The following is a 26,679-nucleotide window of genomic DNA, read 5'->3' on the forward strand; positions in this document are numbered from 1 at the left end:
AAAACAATGTATCACAGGTCTTTATGAGAGCTAACGTATACTTCACTCCCCCCCCCCCCCTCCTCCTCCGCCCTACAGTATATAGGAAAAGTGTATTCTGTTTGGTAAGACACATATGGACAACTAAACAAACCTGTACTTGCACAAGTACACCCCTTGGAAGTATATAAAGTTAATATATTGTACTAATGAAATGAAGGAATTAAGGAATATGGGGATTGCTAGGCATATGATTTGTACCTTATTCTCCTCCCGTTACAAAAAGTCAATACAAAATATCGTGAACTAATCATTGAACAACAAATTCTACTTTTCATTGCAGCGTATATTACTGCAGCAAAAAAAACAAGTTATAAAGTTCTTAAACTTCGTTACGGTTGCCATGATATAAATATTACGTCTGACGTCATTGTGTATACACTTCTCTATTAAAATTATTGTCACCTTATGGCAACAAATTTGCATGAGTGGTTTCAATTGTTCAAGTTTAAAATATTTTCTGCATACGGAACTGACCCGACTTCTATTAAGTTTCTGCAATTACCGTGTCTTTGCTACGCCATAGTGCACTTGTTGCAATATGCTGGAAGCAACGTTTTATTAATGAGAATTGTATGACTGTGCTAGGTTTGGTTTATGTAAGCTTTATATCCAGACCACTGGACACTGAACCACACTGGTCCCCATTGCTTACAACCAACAGTGCAAACTTCCAGAGATGCCTGTTTCCACTGATGTTTGTTTGTTTATTTTATCATTTTTCCCCACATAAATATTTACAAAGTGCGATCAATCTGGTCATAGACTAGCCATTGATCGATTTTTACGAAGATTATAGTTGTGTCGCTATATATAGGTTGTATCAGAAACGTAAATTCAGGGTTTGGGTACGGACAGACGTCAGTCCGAAATCGATACTAAGTCTCATATCAGAAATATTCATAGTTTAAACCAATGTTCTAACAAGTGATCGAACAAAACGAAAGAAAACAGCTGCAAGAGAATAAGAAATACATAATAGTACTGTAGTCTATGGCCTGTGGATCCCAATCACGGTTTGGGATACAAACAAGGCCAGTTTAAGCTATTTGTCGTTCCCACGTGTATTTTAGAAATATATAACTAGAAACCTAAGCAAGCAAACAAATTAAAGGCTTTCTTTTTATACATTATGGCCAGTGAACGGTTTAATAAATGATTTTGTTTTTAAAATACCATCTTATATTAGACATTAAAATATAAATGACTGTCAGGCAAATTATGTCTACCTATAGGTTGGTTACACAGTCAAATCTTACGCTAACAAACTGTTGACATTTATGTTTGGTATCATGAGAGTAATCGAGGTCTACTTATGTATTTATTTATTAAGAACTTGAAACAACAACTTGCAAGCAAATACCGATTTACAATAGTAGCTGAAGAGGGCTAAATCGGGGCAAGAGTTCGAGATAAAGTAGAGGCAATGGTCTCAGTCTCGAATCTCTGTGGTCTTAATTACGGAATAAGATCTTTCTGGTCTTAAAACTTTTATTCGTCCCGAGTCGAGACAAGCATAAATTACTATTAAGCAACATACGGTGTCAATCACACATTCATCCATCGTTCAAGTCCATTCAAACCTTCAAACTTATTATACGGATCCTTTCTGTTCTTTCTGCGTATAATGTGCCTATTTCTTTCTCCTCCGTCTTGTTTTACTATTATTCCGTTCTTAATACTAGATACTAATGTTATATAACAATATTACACGTTTATAACATAAATGTTTTGATTGACACAACGATATGAACATTTTTTTCCCCCTTAAACTTTGTTGTTTACCTCCACATAACGTCCACCTCTATTCATAACGGATAATGCTTGGGTTTAACATTGCCTTCATGTACCTTACCGGCAAAAAATAACTTCCACACTGATGTTTCCATGGTCTATTGGAACCTCTGAAGTTTCCTAAATCTTAAACTTCCATGACAGATTGCAAACACCTAACTCACTGACAGCTCCCTGCCTATACTTCACCAAATCTCAATGAAAACGGATCGTAGTGAATATTCCCGAAGTTAACATTGAAACCATCCTTTTATATAAAGAGCAACATTTCAGGTTTAATTGGCTGGAGGGGATATTTGTCTTATGGTATATCACATTGGACCACATTTTGAAATATATTAGAACTAGCCCGTTCGGCTATTGTTTACTTAATGATAATGGGTCGATCAGACTCTTTCTACACCGGCCTTATTCTGTTCAACTGCAAAAGAATGAGACACAATCACCTCAAACTCGACTGTGATTACCATCATCTTGACGATAGTTGTCAAGATGAATAGTCGCACGCTTGTAATTGGTTACATTTGTTGAAACTTTATGAGCAGTTGAAGACATAAACCGCTACACGCTGCACGAACGTTGTCCAACCAAGCAGATAAACCCGTGATTGGCTATATCGTGGCCAGTCGTAAGCACCTGGACGATACCAGACTACTGGCGTTTCGACGGCTAATACAGACGGATGTGTTTAGTGGAGGCAGTATGAGTGGTACGGGTGGTGATTTCGATGACACCATGCTAATATTTTTAGTTAACGTTAATCAATATGCTTGTCTTAAAGCGATTACCGGTCACCATTCCACACTGTTTTCTTTTGATGATAGCATGTTAATATAATTAGCGACTTTACTCAATCTGCTTGTCTTAAAGCGATATCCAATCACCATTCCGTACTGTTTCATTTTGATGATAGCATGTTAATATTTTTGGCTAACGTTACTCAATGTGCTTGTCTGAAAGATATATCCAGTCACCATTCCGTACTGTTTCATTTCGATGATATCATGTCAATATAATTAGTTAATGTTATTCAATATGCTTGTCTTAAAGCGATATGTTATCACCATTCAGTTTTGTTTTCTTTTCGATGATAGCATGTTAATATTTTAGTTAACGTTACTCAATATTCTTGCGTTAAAAGCGATATCCAGTCACAATTCCGTACTGCTTCCTCTCGATAATAAAGTGTATATACTTAATGAAGGGGAGCAGGACCGCAAACATTTCTCCTATGATGCCGTTATCATAAGAATGAAATAGTACATACACATATTTATACAGTGATACTTTGCTTGACACCTTGTGCAAGTAAACCATTTATGGATATCTCGTCCTCAGACCTTTAAAACTTGGTTTGGCTCTTTTGTTATCGATCCACGTTGTGGTGTGGTGTGTCAAAAAGGACAGTTCAGAAATTGAAAAGTCGCCCTTTTTATGAATTTATGTGATGGGGCTGGGGTTATTTCTCCCGCGATGCCCGATTCGTTGCCATGGAGCAAACAGTGCATGCTCTGGAATGTTAACACAAAGACTATTATAATGCTTCTTAATGACAATAAGTTTATACTACCAGATATACCGTCTTATTCAACTTAGGCTACTAAATCCCAGCTCATATCGGAAATGCCACGGAACATTCCCACGCAGAACCATTCAGAACCATTGTAAACAGTTTCCATTGACCAATATCTCAGGTTTTTTTAAAATATTTATGTGATAAGGAAAAAGTATTTCATTTTTCATTTACATATTTACTAACAAAATATTTACTGCAAGTATCAGTCTTGTGAATGTTAGTGTACCATAACGATAGTAATAACGATAACGTTGATATTTCTCGTTTTCGACAGGAACAAATTACTTAGGAAATCAATGCTAACAAAACATATTTCTCAGCCATACAGTGTTTACAGTTGCTAGCGTTAGCAAAGACTCAATCAAACTACGGGTACTCTGCACAAAACAACAGGTCCTCCGTAAATTTAGGCAGGAACATAGGGGCAAGGTCTCGACTTAAGCTATCAATTCGTAAAAGGTCAACGACTTGAGACCCAAATTCTTATTTGCGATTGGATTCTAACATGTCCAAAACATGTGTTTCACAAAACTACAAGCAATCCTATGAGATACGCGAACAGATGGGGTCTCCGCACCAGGATCTATCATTAGCCCATAAGCGGACCCCTTGATCCCATTACATATGGATGCACACCATACGGATGTGTCGAGGCGAAAGGCAGTGCGTTCAATGCCAATGTAATTGCCACGGTAACACTCGAATCTACGTTGGGGCCATGTCAAATATATTATTGACATTCGTTCATTTTAGTTCGTCGCGGCGGGTTGGATTAGATTAATGAAATATCGTTCAACTTTTCACCTCAGAAAAGATAATAGTAATTATTTATATGCATATTTATGTAGCGCTTTACATAGAAGAATATCGCACAGAACTTTACATGGTGTTATAGTGAAATAATATTAATTACAAACATCATATACATAGAAATAAGAAATAAAATACACAGAGTAGTCAAAAGCAAAATAAGAATATAAATATCTAAAATAAAACAATTAATGAAATGAAGTGAATGTATCAAGCTGACGTTTCTTACATATTTCGTTGTTAATGACACCGTGACGTCAAAAACTTACATTTCAGTTTTTATCTACAGGTCAATAATGGCACAGGCGGAACCCTCTCAAAGCACCGGGAGTGACACAGGGACGAACCCTGCTGCAGGTAAGAGACTTTCAGGGAAACTAATCGGTCTACATAACTATTGTTGTATCTGTCCTTGCACCAACAAGACTCTATATACCACAAATAGTTACATTTCTTAGGGGGGGGGTGGGGCAAGGTGGGAGGTGCGTTGTGCAGACACAAATATTAAGACTTATAACTGAGTGTGCCTCAAGAAAGTTAGTGGCTGTCAGTACATTCCTTTCGATGAGGTACTTAGTTAACATGCGTGTATGATCAGCGGACTGCATTGTAAAGGATTATTTTCAAACGGACAATTAATGTAGTAATTTACAATACAATAGCAACAGACTTGAAGTACTCGATTCAGTACTTGGACTCATTCTTGAGTTTAATCTATACATGTGTACTTAAGTATTTATTTACCCTATGACTCAAATGAACACAACCTTCCAACATCCGTTTAGACCTGATTATTATAACCATAGCCGGAAATAGCACCGCTAACACTTTTCAAATATTACAGTCTTTTATGCACGAGAGAGCATCATAGGCCGTGCATTATCAACATAATTTTGCCACATCTGGTGACATTATAGACTTGTTTGAAAAAACAATGTTGATACTACGAGTAGAAAACTTATAGCGGCTTTACTCGACATATCCTATGCAAAACACAAATAGCTGCATACTGCATATGGAACGATTAAATATTAGGAAATTCTATAATTTATTAATAGGTTATTAATAAGTCGCAGGATTTGGTTAATTCAAACTTGACCCACCTGACCATTCTTCTCATGATACAACAATTATTGAATTTGCTTGCATTAAAATCTGGAGAGATTGATAGCAACGATAGATTCAGGACACCTGGGTATACCTCAATTTGAGTCAAAACGTCTTCTTAGCATTGATAAATAATTTCTGCCTCCCACCTGATGAAAACCTAGCGATTTGCAGATATAGCCTATAATTATAGGCTGGTACTACAACTGCTAATGATATAAGTTACTAACCACATGGGTTACGTGACGCATGATACAAATGTTGTCATTGATTTATGTCGTGTTAATAATAAGTATGCATTAAGACAGTAGACAAAAACAAAATGCCATCTTTGACTAACCCCATGATAGTTAGGAACATCTGGAAAACATGGGTAAAAAAGGAAACGAACAACGTCCACTCATCGACAATATGTGGAAGCGGTACGCATTAGTATTATTCTGACATGCATACAAACTATCTAACATTATATTGTAATTTGAGTCAAACTATTTTCTCATACATCTTGATTTTTTGTATGTAGTTTTTTTTTATTTCGGGGAGGAAGGTCGTTGATCATTCCTATAGATTTGGTTTCCATGACGTAACTATGACTGTATGTCTTACTTAGCATGCAAGTTAAAATAGAGACAACATACAGATGCATTTAGGAATCTCTTAGCATCGCCTTCATTTGTTTCTATGTCGCAGGTTTCGGTCGTTTCAAAAACGACCTAGCTGATCATCTGGATCTTCCCGTGATTCGTAAATTATCAAATTTGCTTGGATTAAAACCTGGAGAGATTGATATCATCAACAGATCCCAGACACCCGGATACATGATGGTGAACCTTATGGAGAGTCGAGGTGTAATTGCTTCTACTTGTATTACAGACCTTGTTACCATGTTACACGACTTGAAGCTAGCTGGTCTTGCTGAGAGAATACAAGAGTCTTTCCATGCAAAGACTTCCCAAACAAAGAAAGATCAGGATCTCGAAGGTAACCATCTGTTCTAGATGTCAAATATTATGCTTAAAGTAACTTAGCTTTAATAACATTCATTCTCATTTCCATAGAAACCGATATGCTTGACTAACTTGACTCTCCATGATGAAAGGTGAACGTTTGAAAACAAGAACAACCATATTGAAACAAAAAATGTCTCGGAGTATTATAATTAAGCTAATGTTAAAACTTCTCTTGTATGTAAAAGCACGCTAACTAGAAAATAATAAGTCCCTACATATTTAGTCACTCTATTCTTTGAAAAAAAAAAAACAGATCGGTGACTTTGATTTAAGGAGAAATGCGGCTTGAACTTCAAATGAGCGACAGAAACAGGAAATTGTGGGACGCAAAACATGAAAATACTATAGAAACAAAGTTGAAACGAACGAACGACATAAATTAAAGATTAAAACTTTGACTGCAGCGGTATTCAAAGTTTGTGAATCAAAAAAGTTACGTGTATGCTTTCCTTCATATTTGTCAGTTAGTTAAGCGTTTATAGTGATCTTGTTTATTCATTGCGTTGTGCGTTTTCATTGAAAGTAAGCACATGTCATACTACTCTGAATGTCACGTGTTCATATATAATGGTACGAGTTTCCGAGTCAGAATGAAATTGTTCAAACCTTCTTTTTCTTATGGCAGCCGATGTACTCCTACGTCAAAAAAGGAAAGTATGATAATTTGTGGAAATGTTCCGTTTTAATTTTAGAAATTTCCTTTTTTAGCTTGAAGGGATTGAAGACATGCCCCAAACCGCGTGTCGCCCTCTACAAAAAGTAAACTTTCCGTTGCCTACAAGTGAATTTTTTTTTCGTTACACAATTATGCAGACAGTAATTAAATGTGATACCTTTTTATCTTTAGCTGGACCTGAGATGTCCATCGCTGCTTATGTAATTTGTGCTGTGTGTATTGACTGCAGCCTGTATGCATTGATTGCACACTAGTGCTTAATTACAAACAGTATCAAGTTGTGTGTGTGTAATTTCCCTGGAAGATAGCATACAGTAATGAGCTCGCTCGGTGGAGATAAAAAAGTCGGATAGGTACGGTAGAGATCCTCTTACGTGTAATTGCAAAACTATTGTACTTGCGTATCAAAAGAATTAAATTGTACAAATCGACGACAGCAGAAGACAAGAGCGTTTGGTGAAGTGAAGCATCTTCGGAGAGTACGAGTAATGTAAGTACAATACGTACAGTTGGCAATGCTACGAGCCTCCTGACTCTCAGTTAGGCTGAATAACCCTTCTCCAATAATATGTTGGTTAGGCTGCTGTATATTTTGGTTTGAGGGTCATTGAAGCAGTTAAATTGCTAGTGAATTTGCTTTCTTCCGAAGCCATTGTTATTTCAACTACATAAAAATCAAGATGCAGTAAATATTAACCACGAAATATAGCAGAAAATATTAGAATAATTATAAGTGTTACAACAATTGTCAGATTCAATAGAGCCTCGAAAAGTTTATTATGAATGGGTTGTCCACCTAGTACTAATGTGTGCCTTGTCATTTCTTTACATGTCGATACTGTATACAGTGTGGGTTTGTAAGTGGGTTGCGTTTGTAAATAGCATCGGTACTTTTAACGTTATACTAGTAGAACAAAAAAGGTGGAACCAGGGAGCTGCCAGTCTAAGTAGCAGTTCCCTGATGGAACACAATCCAGAACAAACATTTTAAAGTCATCATTTGTAAAGAAATTAATTATTTAATTTTAGTAAAAGTTGCGGGACTATATGAGCTAGAATTCAAGATTGTCATCAGCTACAATTTTGATCCAATTAGACCTCCATGGCACCAATCATTTTGGAAATTTTCAGCAAACATGAAGGAAACATAAATGCATACTTTGACAAAGTAGAGCACATACTTTGCAGCTGAATAGAGAAGGTTATCGTCTTCTGTCAAAAGACATGACAGTATTACTGTACAAGCTGCATTGTTTCCCAGCATCAATACTTCATTACAGTAATGCAGAAAACCAAATTAGCTAAGTTTATAGGAAAATATGTAAAATAGATTAAAACTGTCGGGTGCGCAGAGAACATAACAACCCTCTAACAGTTATTTAGGATAGTATGTGGTGCTCTAGTAGTAAATATTTCAACCTTCTTTTTATATTCTGTCATTACAGCTCAATTCTCTCACTGTGACTGTCATCTCATCTGAACATGCAGGTGACCGAAACAAAAGTTAAACCACCCTGTTATGACAAGTTCTCTGTTACAGACTTGCAACGATTGTACAATTGTGTAGTTAACCATAATATGTTCACATTGGCCAAAATTACATGCTTGTGGTCATTTAACACTCCCACCCACCCCCTTTTTCCTAGAGTGATAGTACGATTTCAGCAGTGGGAGAGCTCACTGGTGGTTCCTTGAATGACATGGTTGTACGGTCCAAGTGATATCCAGACTGAGTGAGATTACCCCGAATAAGTGATTTCCTCTGAACTTCCAGACTGTTGAGGTGGTTGTCCAAAGCCCCCTTCCACCCAACACCCAATCTGTACATGTTTAGCCTATTGGTTGGTACCCTTAGGTAACAAAGGTTATTTTGAATATAACTTCACCAAGGTTGGTATAAAAATAACCTTGGAGTGTAGTAATCCTTCCTAAACTATTACTTAAAATTTAAATTAAAAAATTTCCTAGTCCATGCTGCATGTACTGTTTGTAAGGCTTTATATGCAGTTACTAACAATTTCATGGTATTGCATTTTCTTAGACATGACTCAGCATTTCCCCTACAATTCCCTCTCCCCCCATGCTTTCACATTCTATAGGGGAACATGTCTTATCACTAACAGTGGATATAAAGGCTCTTGACTTCACAATGGTTCAGCGGTATGATTTGCTTGCATTAGGAGAGCGGCCAGACAACAAGCCATACCGGCAAACAGCCTACATGTCATACATTACGTGTACCTTAAGGAAGGAAGAACTGGTCGATTCAACAGAATTGGGATTCCATCATGTGCAGTGTGAAACGTACGGAATCATTTTCCTTCAGAAGATTGGCATTACACTGGATTTAAGGGTTGGGAGATTGTAGTTATTAGTTAATAGTCTTATGTACCTGTTGACTCCAATATAGTTCAAATGAATATGGTTCAGTGTATATTTTCTTTAACGACACATTTGCAAGAAATTGTTATCAAGTGTCATAAGTGGATAAAGGCTGATTTTTTTTTTCAAAGAGAGGGAGAAGAAAGTGTTGGGCAGGATATAGCTCTGGGCTGTACGTTAACACTTGACTGCGTATGGCAATTGAATATTATATTGACAGGTGCTCTCTTAGCTTAACTTGCCTGATTTGATATGTGTCAATTTTGATAAAAAATCTCTAATGAAAAACAAAGTGATATTAATGAATCAAAAAAGCTATTTTCAATCAACATTTTAGCTCTTACCAGTCAAGTTGGTGTTTACACATCAGTGATGACCAAACTTGGTCATAGTGTTTCTTGATTAGTTGGTCATATGGACTGTTAACAAGTCTTATGTCAAAGGTCAACAAGGGGTCAGTCATCTGTCTGGGTCCATTTTGTGGATACTCATAATGCTTCTCCTCCCAGTGCAGATATGTGTGATCATCAAAGTTGGCCATGGTGTTCATTGAGTATTGTATTCATAGTGTTCATGAGATAATCGACATGTTTTTTGGAGTTATGTGCATGATGTTTCTCCTGCAGTTTACAATGTGAGACCAAGAATGTTGGTCATAGTGTTAGTTGAAGAGAGGTCAATATAGAGGTTCTAGAATTAGGGGTGAAAGGCATCAGCGCAGTTGTGTGAATACACTTATCTTTGTCCTTCACATTATTTTTTTTAAAGATATCTGACTAACTTTCCACTAAACTTTCAAGTTACGAAATATATACAAGATGATATTTGAATTTACGATTATCATATCTGTGAAAAAGAATGTTAAAACAATATTCATGTACGAGTTACTGCACCACTTTGATCTTAATTGGTGTTACAATGATGATTAAACAAGGCAGAAATGAAAATATACACTTTTGTTTGATACTGCCTTTTTGTAATGTTATACCTGTTCTAGCATGAAACAAAAATCGCAGTGAAATTGGATGCCACATTATGGTCTTACAGTCAGGGTCAGACCAAGTCATTCATCAGTTGGTCTATAAACATATTTCTGGTTTTCTTATGATGTTTGATGGATTGCCCTCAACTTTCATTTCTGAGTTTCACTGAGATTTATATTGAAGAATAAACTTCACTCTCCACACATGGATCCACCTGTCAAGTTTCCCATATCATTTTTAACAGAGTATATGTCACCTAATACATAATGAAATATATTTCATTTAATGTGTAAATATTTTTTTCATAACCTGTATTACTTTTTTAAACAAACATTTTCATATAATAATTGAATAGATTCTAGCGTTTTGGGACCATATCAGTCACTAGTAATTGGACTAGATGTCAATAGGAATGGAATATGATTGTAAATGATATTGTATATATTAAATTACTGTAATCATTAACTCTGCTTTGATACATCAAACTCTAATTATACTGTGTAAAAGTACATTGAGGATTTGATTGGTCAAAATGTGCCAAATATATTAGCAACATAACATAATAACATGCAAAATATTATGTCATGTATATGATGGGCATAGCCAAGTTTCTTGTAATTTAGTAGTAACGTTACATATGTCAGATATGGTATTTAGACAGGATATTGCACTTGATGTTTAAAAACTGAACATTAGGTGACCAAATGACCTACAACATAAAACAATACTGATAGGACATATCCACATATCACAAATGTAAACATCATTCACATCTTGTGCAAAAAGATGTGCGGCTATGACCTTTTTCATTAACACTGGAGAACGAAACATTTGCACCTTAAATTTGCCATTAGCTGTGAAGGTAAAATACCATTTATAACTGCAGTTGAAAAAAAAAATAGTATATATACAATAGATTTTCTTTGAATATTTATTTAATCTGGAATGAAACTGAATGCAGTTATACATCATACTACCTTTCTATTACAGATGTTTATTAAGTATACCCATACAACAGGAATATATAAAATTAGGCTACAAAACCTTGTTTTGTGGAGTTTAGTTTACTTAAAAACGTTGTTGCCTGTTTTGATGTTGAACATGTTTTGAGCCGGGGTATTGTACTTCAAGGTCATTCAATTCAATACTGTGCAGATTTCAATGGCATATGAACAAATAATATTTGCTGTGTACTTGTCTGTTTCTGGTTCAATTCATTTAATTAAAAGACTTTACTATTGTAAAATATGTTGTTACATACAAGGTGGTACCATATCTCTTCTAGAAAAATAATCAGGCGTTTGAGTTATTGGCTGTCAAAGACGACCTCAATTGTACATCAGAGCAACTTAAACCTCATAAATTAATATTGAGTAATGCTAGAACCCCAAAATGTGTTCAGATGTAAGGACTTTACACAATTTAAATGGAGGAAAGCAAAGATGACAAATGTGGAAAGAGATCGTAAGCCTAGTAAATGAAGAAACTGTTGTAAATTGTTAACCGTTTAGGGAGGAAAGTAACGTTTTCAGGAGAGGAAACCATTGTGTGCTTTGGTTGATAACCATAACATCCACTGGGAGAGAGATTTGAAGTGTTTTAAACTTAGTTTCGTTATTCTGCTTAGCCTATAGCCTAAGCTAAATTCTATCACATAAATATACGATCTGGTTCAGCTGCCTACGACTGATATAATACGCTCGTACTTCTACGCTCGTAAGGCCTAGGCCTACTGTAAGCTATATATAATTAAGCAAATGCTGCACTTGTGTCTATTTTAACAAGACGTTTGCGGTCACCTGTGTTTGTGGATGGGTCTGTAGGCTACTAGTTGCAATGCAGTACTTCAGTTCTGTTAGGTGTGGTGTCTAACAGTGCTGTTACACCTCATTCGAAACTAGGTCAGATTTCCGGCATCAGACGTTTCTTTGTGCGCGAGTTTTCCCTCCTTTAACGGTATTCCTCCTACTATTTTTTCTTTAGCAGAAACGTGCATATCATTATTTGTTTATCCCTCTACTTATTCGTAACCAAAGGTCAATGGTCGTAAGTTTCAACAATGACAGATGTCATATTTAGCATGTCGATATATCACATTTAGTACAAGACACCTGTAGTTGAGGTCAACGGTTTTTTTCAGGACAGCATGTGTCATTGTGAATGTATATACATCACACTGTTTTTCACTGTATTAATAAGGTTAAATATGTTGTACACCCTCACTTTACATTATGTCATGTTACCTGACACATAGGAGTCATGCTACATAACTCATGTTACATCATCGAAACCACAATGCTTTTTTGGCATTCAGGTTTCATTGGTAATGTGGATGCGTTATGGAAATGATCATAATGAATTGTAACGGGAAATGTCGTTATTAAGTTAAAAGAGGAAATTAAAATGACTGTCTGTATTTTAATATTATATCGAGTGGGTAGGCTAATTGACGTATAACCTTGCATGAAAATAACTCAAGAGTTACATTAACAGTTCCGCACTATATGGAGTGAGATGAAAGAATTATGTTAAATGCCCAATGCTATTGGTATAGACTAGTACCTCTTGGTTTGATATTTAACTTACAGTAGCGTTTTGCGTCCTTTTCTATGATTTTCTCAATCTTATTGACCCCACGGTGCCATGACGACATACATAACTAGCTTTTTCATTCAAATCTAGCTTCATATGGTGGAATTAAAGTCGAAAAATGTAAAACTTTGAGCGTGTAATCAACGGCTCATAAATAAACATGTTAGTTATTCACTGATTGGTTGAATCCAAACTAGTGGATTTGGGGAACTGCATGCGGTTAATTGTAAATGGGGGATTTGTCGAAAGTACGCTAGACATAATTGGTGACTGATATTAAACATTATATAAGCTCGAATGCACACTTAAAATGCACCCGCGTTTCCCTTGAACCCAGCTGATGTAAAGTTTTCTTTCAAAAGTATGTTACAAATGTCTTTGAATCCTTCAAAGTGTTCAATGCTCTTTGTGTTTTTCTCTATTTCTCAGAAAAGAAAAACAAATTCAACAAGTATTCGAGAATAGCCTATCAAAAGCAATACGGAACAGCAAAGCCGTATCCTTCCATGAACGAGCGTAGTGTTGATAGTATTTTTGTTGAGGGTGGTATTTACTATGTGGCTCAGAAGGGTGATTCCAAGCAAAATTCTGATGTGCTAGAATCGTTAGAATCTTACAACGAAATTCTGAGTAGCCCCAAAACTGAGTCAAAAAGAAAGATTATTGAGGGGGAACCTGGGTATGGGAAATCAACAATTGGATTACAGTATCTCCATGACTGGTGTACTAAGAACCCTACATCTCCTCTCAAAGATGTAAAAATACTTATATATCTCCAGTTGAGGCAACTGGTAGGTGGGAAGTCTATATACACTGCCATAAAGAATTTCATAGTGCCCAAAGATGAAGACATGGATGAAGCTTGCATTCAGGAAATCCTCAGAGTATACAAAGAGTCTGTTGTCATGATATTTGACAGTTATGACGAGTATCCTGACAAGAATGAAACCGAAACAGATATCTCCTCTATCATTGAGATGAAAATGTTTCAAGATAGTATTGTAATGATACTTACCAGGACATTGAACCTCCCGCCTAGATTACACCCCGAGACAAAAAGTTTCAGATTGACAGGGTTTGGGGTTGCTGAACGTCGAAACTATGTCTTGAAGGTGGTGGATCGTAATAATGTCCAGTTGGCAGATTGGATCGAAGAACAGCTTCAGAGAAACCCCGTGTTAAAAGATCTCTGTCAGGTCCCTCTCTTGTTCACTATGGTTGCTCACACAGTACACCAGAGTCAAAATATTGAGGTTTTTAACTCATTAACGAGGTTTTTCAAATATCTGATCGCATGCTTTCATAACCATATGAAAAGCAAGAAAGGTGCTACTACTGAGGTGCCTGCTTTTGAAACGAAACTAGCTAAACTGTACCGTATTGCTTTCGAAGGCCTCACGCAGAGGAAACAACAGCTGTCATGGAAGACGACATATTTAGTTTCAGAACTTGGACAAGAGTTCTATGATTACTATATTGATCTTGGGATGTTGGCACAGGAAGAGGTCTTTGACATTTCGCAGTGTATACATCTGATAGAAGCACGAATGTCGCACAAAATCATCTGTGAGTTCTATGCCTCTCATCATCTGGCTTGGATTCTTAGTGAAGGTAAGTCTTCAGTACCGATAATGATACCGAAGATAATAAGTTAACTTAAGAGATGGAAGTATCGTTCGTATGATGTCTTTTTATGTACATAGGTAAAACAGCTTATGCTCCTCGTATCCCCACCCATATTGTCTGTTGTGGGGTATGTAAATGAACATTCATACAACACGCGTGACAATGAAAGCAAAAAGTCATACTTTGAAGCTGACCCAGTTCAACATAAGACACATCTGGGTTTGGATCTTTTTACTTTTATGTTTGTTGTATTTGAAGACCAGAGTGTCTTAACTTACAGATACCTTCAGCAAGATCAAGGCAATGTCGGAAAAAGCTCACTACACTGTATCTACCAAGAAATGTACACATCTGGGTATTCTATGATGGGCATGAGTTTCCCTAGTGCTGTTAATGTGAAACCATTGAAAATACTTTACCTTTGTTCTCATTCCAAAACACGAACTAGGAAAAAATGATGCAGCCCCCCCCCCCCCCCACCCCACCCAAATACAAGTAAGAAATGTAAACCAGTGACTTCAGGATCAGAAGAAATATGCTCCACATTATTTTGTACTCGTCAGTTAAATAATCTTATCCCCACATATTGTCAAAATGCTTTTCTTGTGGCTAAAGTTGCTTAGCAAACTTACCGAGGTGAAGATCAAAACTATGCGAGTAAATATCAAAACCAGATCCTCATCACCTTTCGTATCACAAAGATAAATTATTATAGTTGATAGAAGTCTTTACATGCATCTGGTGACAGTCCAGTGAATGCAACTCGTCTGAAAAGATTTGTGTTTTCTTTATTATGTTTCAAACCGTTATCAAAGAGCAATGTAGTATTTGCCCAAAAAATCATGTTTGTACCTAAGTATGAGTAGCAGCAGTGATATAAATGATTACATGTTCCTTGTAGTACTCAACTATATATAAAGTCAACATAATCAAAAACGTATTAAAGTGAAGATTTTAAAGTTTGAAAACATCTCATCTCGCAAAGATTTGACCCGGTAAATTATCACCATAACAATACACAAAATTTGAAAACGCAAACATATGCTGTGACTATCTTTATCCTAGGCAACTTTAGTTTATGGAGACAAGAAGAGAAGCTTATCAATAACAGTTAAAGGGATCTGCAATTTGGTTATCATTGTAAGAGTGAAACATGTGACACCGGCAAAACCTAATGTCAGACAAACCAAAAATACTATTTTCACGGCTTCAGAAATTAAATCATCTTAATGTATTTCCTCTGAAAATTCTCTCTTATCTCTGAAATTGTTATTCAAAGCATGTTAACAATTTTGAGAGTCATATGCTGGGAAGTATTTTTCAAAACTGTAACCAATTCTAGCAGAGTAGAATTATAGAACTGCAACACTGATGATCTTTAAATATGTTTGCTAACTTACCTGAGGTCAATAGTAATAGTACATATGCACATTTATTGTATAACAAAATGTGCACAGTAATCTGTTACTAAAAAGGAACTTAAGGTTGTACTCCATATTAATAAAGAAAGACTAACTTTAAACAATTCTAAAGATCTAAAAACATAAAATAAATGTGTTAATAGCCTGAAACCATGAATCAGAATGTCCCTTTTATACATTGTAATAACATGTTCAGGCCATACCACTCCAAATTTGAATCTTACTTCCAAACAAGAATTGAAATGCCGTTTGTCTCAAAAAGTTAACTTTGTTTGCCCCTTTTAATGGCGTTTGTAAGTGTGTTGGACTATGGAATCAAGGATATGACAATGTTACATTTTATTCAATTACTTTACTGGCCTTGTGAAATAGACCTGAATAGACCATTGAAGAACACTCACTAGAACATAGCGATGTATATCAGTTATACAACTCAGACATGTCCTTATTGATGGGCAATGTTATCGAGGCCTGTTACAACACTTGAACTTCTTAATGCAAAATAATACAAGTAGGTCTGTTAAAGGATGTTACAAATTTTACTGTTTGAGAGAAATACACTCTTTCCTGCATCCAATTTAATATTTTCTCTATAATATCTACCTAATGACCTCTGACTATTTTTCTGTGTTGTTTATTGTGCCCCCTCACAAGCAGAATTGTTACGACTAAGCAATGTGAGCAAACATCTAGCAGGGATGCATAATTGACTCATTCTTCCTTTTGGCCGCTGATAACTTCATATTACATTTAGGGGATAAATACGAGGGGAACCGGTCTTAAATTTGATTTGAGACCGATGATGACGTCATCGAGGAGGCTGAGCGGACCGAGGCGATAGCTGCCCTTCTCGATGACGTGATTGGAGATCTCAAATCAAATTTAAGACCGGGTACCCTCGTTTTTATCCCCATTCATAAATGACCCTCACAAATGTTAGAAAACGGCATTTTTTCGCTATTTTTTGCTGATCTGTATTTAATTCTCCTTATGCCTCCCTTGATCTTTTCCTGAATTCGTAATAGTCACCCCGTGTATAACAGCATTTTCTTCCGACGAACATTAAGAGTAAAAAAATACGAATGAAGCAGTATCGTTTAAGTCTTAAATTTAGGTAGTTTACTCAATTCAAACACTCAAAAATGGAGGGAAATGGCAGTTAAATAAGAACAAATGAACAAATTTCTAAAGATAACATTTTAAAACTTATTTTTGACCTACCAGGTCAAATTGCGCAATAACAGATGCTGAGTTGTGTGTTCTGAAAAGTCCGTAAACGCTATAACAGTTAGGCTATAGCAACGTTGCCTGTTGCTAACATTCTTTTGAGTAGAACTCGTCTATCCCTATTCGGTAGATGAACCGTTCAAATAAACGTTTACTTGGCCTGAGAATGAGCAGTTTATGAAGAGCTTCCGAGCCCCATTGTATGATTGTTCGACAGGTTTGGACTTGTAGTAACCGCAGTGTTATTGCGAGTCTGAAAGATCGCTAGGCCTAGTCCCTGGTCAGTCATGTCGTTACTGCTAGAATTAGTAGTAGGCCTAGTGCTTACGTTATTGCTAGGCTTAGCGACAAGGTTTCTTCTGTTATAGTGTCAACATTGGACGCCTTACGCTTCGGTTCTTCGTTGAAGCACCTCGATAAGGTTGCTGACATTGACTCTAACTCAAAATTAAGCTCAAAATTAATCCCTAAGTCATTCATGTTACTCAAAGTATTTAGCTGGATGATTTAAGAAGTACGTACAGTGTGTATTGAGACTCGGTGTGTGTGAAAACATATACAGTACTACTTCTGTAGCTGATTGAAAGTAGGCTATATATACTGTACAGTGTTCTTTGCAATTTGAAACATTTCTTTGCCCATAAACATATTTGCATAAACTCATGGCAATGTACACCATGTCTTCATTTCTTTTAATTATGACTTCATGATTGCCACGGCAACAAACCAGTGTTTGTCTAACATTTCGATCCTGAAGCAATTCTCCTCTCTTTACACTCGATCAGTCTCGAATCGCATTCGCGACTTGTCCAGTATACAGAAAGTTGGTTTAGGCATTTATGAATGGACCTTAATTGACCCTACTTTTGGTAAGGATGAATTAATTCCTCACATGGTAACGATTTGGACAAGTAACATAAGCAATGAGATTACTGTGGTAAACCAGTCAGACTGACCTACATTTGTTGAGTAATAATGTTGATATTGCCCACATGTGTTATGTCATCCTGGGTATAATATTCATTGTCACACTGGCCTATCAGTACTTACAATTCAGTAACAAAGCATGTAATGAAGGCAGGTTTAGGGTCATTATTAACTCTCACACTGCAATGAAGTATAATGAAGTGTAATGAGTATGTAATGAAGGCAGTTTGCAGGGAACATCACTCACTTTCACATTCGTCTGTGCTAAGATCTAAATCAATTTATGAAACATGCAATGAAGGCAGGCTTTAGTGGCCACTTTTCACTGCCACGCTGGCCTGTAAGTACTTACAATGCAGCAACAAAGCATGTAATGAAGGCTTGTTTAGGGTCACTATTCACTGTCACACAGGCCTGAACTTACATTAATGGAGTATCTAAATCAACCAATAAAGCATGCAATGAAGGCAGGTTTCAGGCTTATATTAATATCACTGGGCCTGTGCTTCGACCTTTATTGCATCAATTAAGCATGTAATGAAGGTATGTGTAGGTTTGTTACTAATTCTGAGTATGTTGGCCTCACAAAATATAACATTACTTGTTAACAAATTTTCTGAGTTTCTGTCAGGCAAAGTGTACCCTTCTCTGAACCTCAGATAGACCGTTAATACTATATGTCATTCTGTCTGCTTCTTAGCACAAATCTTGAACCTGAATCCATCCCTGATTTATGTTTTTAATGACAGTGTGTGATGTCACAACATCATAAAACAACACATCGTTAACATACATCTTGTGAATGATAGTTTTAGAAATAATTATGTATACAATGATTACTTTCTAAATTGTAGGAAGAGTTGGTTCTACGAATAAGACAATGGAACATACACTATTGCAATGTGTCAGCAACTTGATATGATGCCTGCAATAAACTATACACATTAAATCCAGTATAATATGTCTGCTTGGATTGTAGGAGCGGCTTCAGCAGCGTCATCGATCAATGTAAAAGAAACCTTGAACAGCATAAACCCACTTGACCTGCAGTATATATATCGCTTTGCATGTGGACTCAACAAGTCAGCAGCAGACATCATCATCAAACATCTGAGCGAAACCAAAGAGGGACGTCAGTTTGCTGTACTTTGCACGCTTGAACAAGAAGAAAAATCAGACCAATTCCTGCAGTCAGTTAAGGACTTGGTGTCAGGCTTCATTGCCATTAAACCACATGATAGCAAATTGTTACAGAGGTCTACCATACAAGTCCTTGAAGTTGCTTCAGCTAATCAGGTAATTTTCAATTTGTGAATTGATACTCTCAACACAAGAGAATGAGTTCTTAAGTATTAAAAGTTCATTACATCTTGGTTTAATTTATTCCGTATGTGTTACTCAACTTTGCTACTCACATTGTTTAGATTTCTATTACAAAGATTCGTTGCGTTTGGCAGGCTCTCAAGACTGATTAATCCAAATATACCTAATGAGGATATAAAGAAAACTGCTATAAGAGTCATTTGTTACAAATTATATAATGAAGTTGTTCATCTTTGATTTAATACCAAATTTCTAATTTGTTACTTTGAAGTCAAGTAAAAGTAGCTCTAATACATAAATGTGTTTTGTCTTTGCTGTCACAATTGTCACAGTAACTCAATTCCCTCCTTTGCCATTATGCATCAACTTGATGCCTCCCCTACCACCCCCCTCCCCAGACACACACTTATAACATAATTACTGAATTACAGAATAACTTTACCAACCTAACATGTATACAAAATGTATTAAGGATTTATGATGACATAACTTGTGAATCTTATCATATTGTGTTGTATGATCTTCTGTGATATATTCAGAAAATGCTTGCTTATCATTTTCCATGACAACTATTTAATATGATGGGTTGATGACAACTACTTAATATGATGGGTTCAGTAGACCTTGTCATAAATGAAATTAAAATCCACTCAACATGGAAACGGTGATATTGGAAAGCCCTTATTAGTATAAGATGCTAAAACGGCAATGAAACTGTTTCGTAATGAAACAATGGATGCCAGATAAACATTAAATTTGGTCAGATTTGAAAGATTAGAGATGTACTTGGCTATAATATAGAAATCACATGAAAATGTACCCCTCTTGAATCTTACAATTATGGTACAATTTGTAGAGATGATGCTAAAATTATAGAAACACTGAACAAAGAGGTCTCACACAATCCCTTATTCTAAGAAACGACATTCAGAAGTATTCTAAATTAGGTTTTTCATATATTATATCTTGTTTTGCAGTAATTAGAATTAATGAGGGGAGTGGGATGTTGCTGAATGTGGGACTCTTCGATGGGGAAATTATCATTGAGGGATCATCTGGTAAATTATGGAGTAAAAATATCCACTTTTAACACATACATTATCATGAAGGAGGTGGATGATTGGGTGGTTGGATGGAATCAAGTGGTGGACCAAGCAGTCATTACCCTGCTCATGTTAAGTGCTCACACTTCTTTCAAGACCTGCAGTCTGCATGAAACTGGCAAATCTTTAAAAATTCTGATCTCAGGACTGAATAATTGAAGTTTTCCTGATGATGAGAAGAAACAAATGCATTTGGTCATCAGTTATAATGTTATTATTTATTTACAATATCATCAAGTAGCATAATTATGTCATGTAACATTGTCAAACACATAAAAATACACAGCTATTATGAAAATATGGTACGCTACAATAGTTGCAAAAAATTGAACTTAAAATATCATAAATGCTTCCCACGGTGAATTTACTCAACTAATACCAAAATAATTAAAATATAAACAAAGATTAACTTGAAATTGAGACAATTAGTGATTCTTCAATCAAACTTTTTTTATAATATTGCTAGCAATCCACAGTCCGCTGTATTTAATTAACATAATTATAATGATGCAGTCCTGAAATAGAATGGAGCCTTAAAAAAAAACATGATGAAGGATTCTGGTCACATCATTTGGGAACCAATGGTTCACTATACTGTATATAGGTTGATGAATTTGTATGATTTCTCCAATTCTGACATTGTACTTTAATTGAGTTAAAGTACATTTTTTTTTATATATGTGCAGACTAAGATAAATACTGTTATATATGAAACTGTTGTTCTGTGCAGTCCTGGTGTGAGGGGAGGGGTTATGTGGGGGCTACAGTTTCATCTGAGTGACCAGTGGAATTTGTGATAAAATAATATACTTTGATTTGGAATAAACAAGTACTTATAAAAATGGGTCTGGTGACACAATTGTATGTTTCAACTCATTCCTCTCCACTTCCAGTAAGTAGCGTCGACGATGTCTTCATCACATTCAAAGTTGGTTCAGTCTTATTTCAAGATAAACGAATACAAGTTTTCTCTCCCCCGGGTTTTAAGTACTATAACCAAAATAATGCGTTCCGTTAATGAAAATGGTATGCTGTTAAGATGTTGCTCTTTGACTGACTTTATAGAATATTTGAATTATAAAAGGATAAGGTATCCGTTTCTCCCTTCAAACAATGTATAGCGTAGTGGAATTTAATAAAAGGAAGGAATACGGTTTCTAAAGGCGATTACTTCGCAAAAAGATTACTATAAACAGTTTATGGCATTAAACATATTATGGGACTTTGTGTCAGATAGCGGTCGGATTTGGAAAGTAAACAAATGTAACGGAACTTAAAGTTCCTGACATAAAAGTATATATATATTATGTAGCTCTCCTCTTCTCCGAACCCTCCCAGATCTCTCTATCTCCGTCTCCTCTTAAATGCTTCCTTCTACCTATCACCACAACTCTCTATAGGAATCTACTTTTGATTGTTTTCATAATTAATATAAGTACTTAAATAAATCATATCATTGTAATATTTAAAACAATGTCTTTTGATGATAATCTTAAAAGTATGGCTTACATGTCATTAGAGTTATTGCACTCGTCACAGGTTACTGTTAACCAACTGTGTACGTATTTGCACCAATGAAACATAAGCACTCTTTTATGTCCCTTTCAAATCGACAATATTTTTACACTCCAAGTTTTTCGGAGCCCTGAAATTGAGAGATATCAAAGACCCAATCAACTAATTGATCAAGTGGATTACTAACGTGTATTGAGCAGAGAGTTTGAATGTCCATGCTTTAAATCCATGCTAAAACTAATAGTTTGTTTCGTTTTCCGTCAGATTCCCATCACCAGCGTATGCCTTAACAAATCTTTCAAGGAGTGTGAGAAAGATGTTATTGTACTTCACTCTGGACTCAGATTGAATCAATTGTTGACGGTAGAGAAGATACACATAGAGACAGAGCAAGTAAATAAGGAGCCTAGGATACTTACAGAGGAAGACGTTACGATGATATTCCGTTATGGGCTACGTTCTGGACATTTAAAGGATCTGTCGTGAGTATAATGTAATGGTTACGATTTCCCACTTCTGAATGTTTAAACATGACAACAAAATTGATAGCAAACAAAACAACGGAATAATTTACCTTTCAGTGCATGTTTTCAACAAATATATTTATAATAATATCGGTAATAACCGTTGAAGTTTCATGTTTTTGTACTAGTTAAAACTTTTTATTTAGTGGAAGGTCACTTTTTTATCGCAATAAAACGTAATAGGTATATTTATATATGATTTGCTCCCATAAACTGTGTTCAACCTAATATATGAGACTATTCCTTTTGATTCTATAGACGACGTAGAACTATAAACATGATGTTGACATCTTTGTAATTATAATGGGATAAGCTTTGTGTCCGTAAATGACAATCAACGGTGTACTCACATACGATAATGCAGTGTCTACTGTATTCATGCATACTAAAATGTATCTTTCCATATTTGAAATAAATAAATTATCGTTATGATGAGAAGTACTCATCGGTCATTCATCTGTTCTAGATAATTCAAAAGAACATTATTTGAGATCAATTAACTACAGACTGCCGTTATCTGCAAAGCTATTTATTGAATGACAAACACTACTTACCCAACGTTTAGACTAATGCTCGTTATATCGTACGAGGTCGAATTTAAGCACCAGGATGATGTGTCTATGATATATTGTCATACTCTGTATATTAAAATAAATAAAAACAGACGAATGTGAGCTTCCGCGTGGTAAAAAAAAAAGTATATAGATACTGAACACATTGTGATATATCTGAAAAATACATTTTCCTCGAGTTGTAGTGACAGATGCAGGGAACAGCGGACAGAACATTCGTGTACACAAGTGTAGAGTACAAGCAATATCCTCTGCGTTTGTAATCAATGTAGGCAGGCATAGAAGTACTTGCCTGCCCTGACATGAGGTTCTTGTTAGTTTTTTACCTTCCTTCTGTAATTTGGGAGAACGTGTTTAATACATTAAACAAATCACTACAATTACATACAAAGCCATGCGCTAAACGGCTTATATTTATTTGCTAACCGCATGATTTGATTAAAGTATGCCATATTGAACTAGTAAGAAACAGAGCAGCATGATCGTGTGTGCATGTTGCTAATGTCATACTGAATGGTAGTATATGCGTTGTAATTATCATGCAATGCACCCTCCATGTGAATATGACGCAAGGTGAAAATAAAGTACTGAACAAGTCCAGTGTAGACTCCGCATAATATCGGAAAATATGTTCTTCGCACAAGCATCGACATATCAAATACAGACACGTGTTAGAGGTGTGTTCTCTGATCACTTGAGGCCGACATAACTTCATATAACGCATCGCAATATAATGCGGTTGTCATAGCTCAATCAACGTGTTAATTTTAATAGATCGAGCAAGAGGCAAAAGCAGATCGACTGATCTGAAATTAATTTCAAAGATGTCAGACGGGTAAATTAGAGGAAGCGTGTCATTTTGTATTTATTTACACATTTTGTGTTGTCGGTTTTGCTATTATTCCACCATCTATTTGGGTCTTATAGCAATATGCTTCATCCGGATACTAAACAGATTTCGTTTACCCGTGGTGTATTAGATATCACCCCCCCCCCCCTGTGAGAATGGTGCTTGTAAAACGTGATGGTGTACAAAGCCCCCGTGGCCTTCCCTATTACAGTGTTATTTTCTTGTAGATGCTACCGTGGCCCAAATCGGAGAATGTAAATCTCTTTTTTTATTCATTAACTCTATATTCAACTTTATTCTCCACTTTACGGCGATTATCAGAGCTTCAACTTATATGTTTTTCAAATGTTCTAAACTTTTCCAGGAATGTTGACATATCGCAATTTTGACTGTTCTAGCTGAAAAAAAAGTTTTTCAAAATCATACTTCTTTCTATTATGACTGTTATTTTGAGTTGTCAAGATAAAGTTGTCGACCATTTACGAATATTTCAGAGAAATTCAGGCTAATCAATGCATTCTCTTCTAGTCTTATTGGTGTATTATTGACTTTCTGTTAGACGTTTTTGTTTTTTACTGACACTGTGATTTTGACGTAGCACCTACTTGTTTAAAAGGTGTAAGTTGACATCAATGTAATAACATTCGTTCTCATGGGTACACAAGTAGGTTTAAAACGTGAATACGCTGCACTCAGATACGTGATTTGACATAAAACATATACATTTCAATACAACAATGTATAATAACAAACGGAGCTGAAAAATAGAGTTCTAACCAACTGCGTCAGAGGTAAACCAACGTTTACTCAACACATGTAAAGGAACTGTTATCCATCCTTACGGGAGTGAAGATAACTTACTATAATTACGATTTTGTAGCGGAACTGGCATTCTGAAATAGCAATATAATGTTATATTATCAAATATATTAATTGCATCTCATAAAAAAATAATACGATTAAGAATTCCATGATTTCTACCTTGTTTCTAATCCTTGTTTCTGATCTTAGTTAATTACAACCCCGCTGTCTATAAAGATTTCCCGGTCACAAACGGGTTTAATTCATTATAGCTCAATGTTTTTGAAAAATATTTATCTACGACCTCCGTCTGTCAGTAGATAAGAAGAAATTTAGTAGTTAGAATTCTTCATCAAATTACACGTTTGAGGTTATTCATGATATACTATGAACAGTAAAAAAAATAGTCTATTTGTCTTTTTGGCGGTTTTTCCGACATTTATACAATAAAGGTTGTAATGTTATTTACTTTGCTAGATTACTGTATTAATTTACAATACATTTCTCCTTTTTCTTCTTCATTTCTACTTAAAAGGTTTGATAATTGTTTGCTGCCTCCCTCCTTTGCACCAGAATCAATTCCCGTCGTGATGAAATTTAGAGAAATTAAAGGTATACGTGTATCGTCAAGTTAGTCAGTGTTCAATTAGTATTTCAGTTTATCAGGTTTTCTCATATGGTATTCATTAAATGATTGTATTAATTTTAGAGCGTACACAATTGAATCAGATATTACAAGTTGCAGGATGTGATTTGGTAAATTAATTTTCGTATCATCTAAAAATTGGATTTATATAATTGGATATATATATATATATATATATATATATATATATATATATATATATATATATATATATATATATATATATATATATATATATAGAAGACGAAACTGAATGAATTAAATATGTCAGTTCCACCAACATATGTAATCTGTTCTTCTCTGTAGATGAATTATATTAGGATTGTTTATTCTCTTGCACACGTTTGTATTTCTGTCATCTTAGTGTCGTGGAGGAACTACGGTTACAGTCTGAATCTTCAATCCGGTGCATGGAAGGTATGTTTTGTTCGTAGGTTACTTATTTCCACAGATACTTTAATGGGTATGAAACCATTTGGGATAAAAACAAAATTGAATACTAGCTTGAAAGTTTTTTACATCACCTTATAGAGCATAATGAAACAATGGTGGAAAGTCAAATACTTAATTTGGAATTCTGATGGACTGTTGTTTACATTAAGATATATATCATTTTATATGCAATGTGAAATTTTCTAAGCTGTTAATATAAATATCTAAATGATACATACAATACCAAACTCATATTTTCCATTTTTTACCAACATAAAGAACGATATACACATTCCATTTCATTACAATCTCTTTAACATTTACATTAACTGTAACGTGCTTGTATACGTTAATATTATTTCCATCGTGTAAACAATACCGACAAAGAAGTCTAAAATTGCTTACATGTAATGGCCACTTGAAAGATTGGACGATTCCAACGCCCTTTGAAATTGTAATCAGTCTTTACAGAAAAAATGACGTCAGCTTGTTTTCATTGTCATTCATATGGATATATTTTATGACGAATAAATCAAGGACATACCATACATTTCCTTCTGACTACTCATTGCCGTACTTATTCACACAATAATGTAGCATACTTAGGAGCGGCATATTCTGTTCAGTCAAAATTGTTCGTACAAAGAGTTCGAAAAATAGTGGTTCCATAACTATTAATTTGATCCAACACTCACACCCGGATATGGCAATACCCGAGCGTTGAATATTGGTATAACAGCAAA

General features: G+C 35.4%; 1 protein-coding gene across 10 annotated transcripts in view; it reads left to right on the plus strand.

Annotated features, from left to right (window-relative positions):
• The window catches only part of LOC139982453 (uncharacterized), a 564,762-nt gene that overhangs the window by 280,174 nt on the left and 257,909 nt on the right, over nt 1–26,679 (plus strand). For 2 of the 10 annotated variants that reach the window (XM_071995336.1, XM_071995341.1), the window contains one exon: nt 22,376–22,593. The exons of 6 other annotated variants lie outside the window; for them this stretch is intronic. In XM_071995336.1, coding sequence (XP_071851437.1) covers nt 22,376–22,593 — 218 coding nt within the window. Of the gene's footprint in view, nt 1–4,508; nt 4,577–6,016; nt 6,308–13,398; nt 14,581–19,149; nt 19,467–22,375; nt 22,594–25,393; nt 25,471–25,868; nt 25,922–26,679 lie in introns of all 10 variants that reach the window. 2 more of the 10 variants (XM_071995346.1, XM_071995342.1) reach the window with 2 other exon arrangements.

This window comes from Apostichopus japonicus, chromosome 16 (assembly GCF_037975245.1).
Source record: "Apostichopus japonicus isolate 1M-3 chromosome 16, ASM3797524v1, whole genome shotgun sequence".
Lineage (NCBI taxonomy): Eukaryota > Metazoa > Echinodermata > Holothuroidea > Aspidochirotida > Stichopodidae > Apostichopus > Apostichopus japonicus.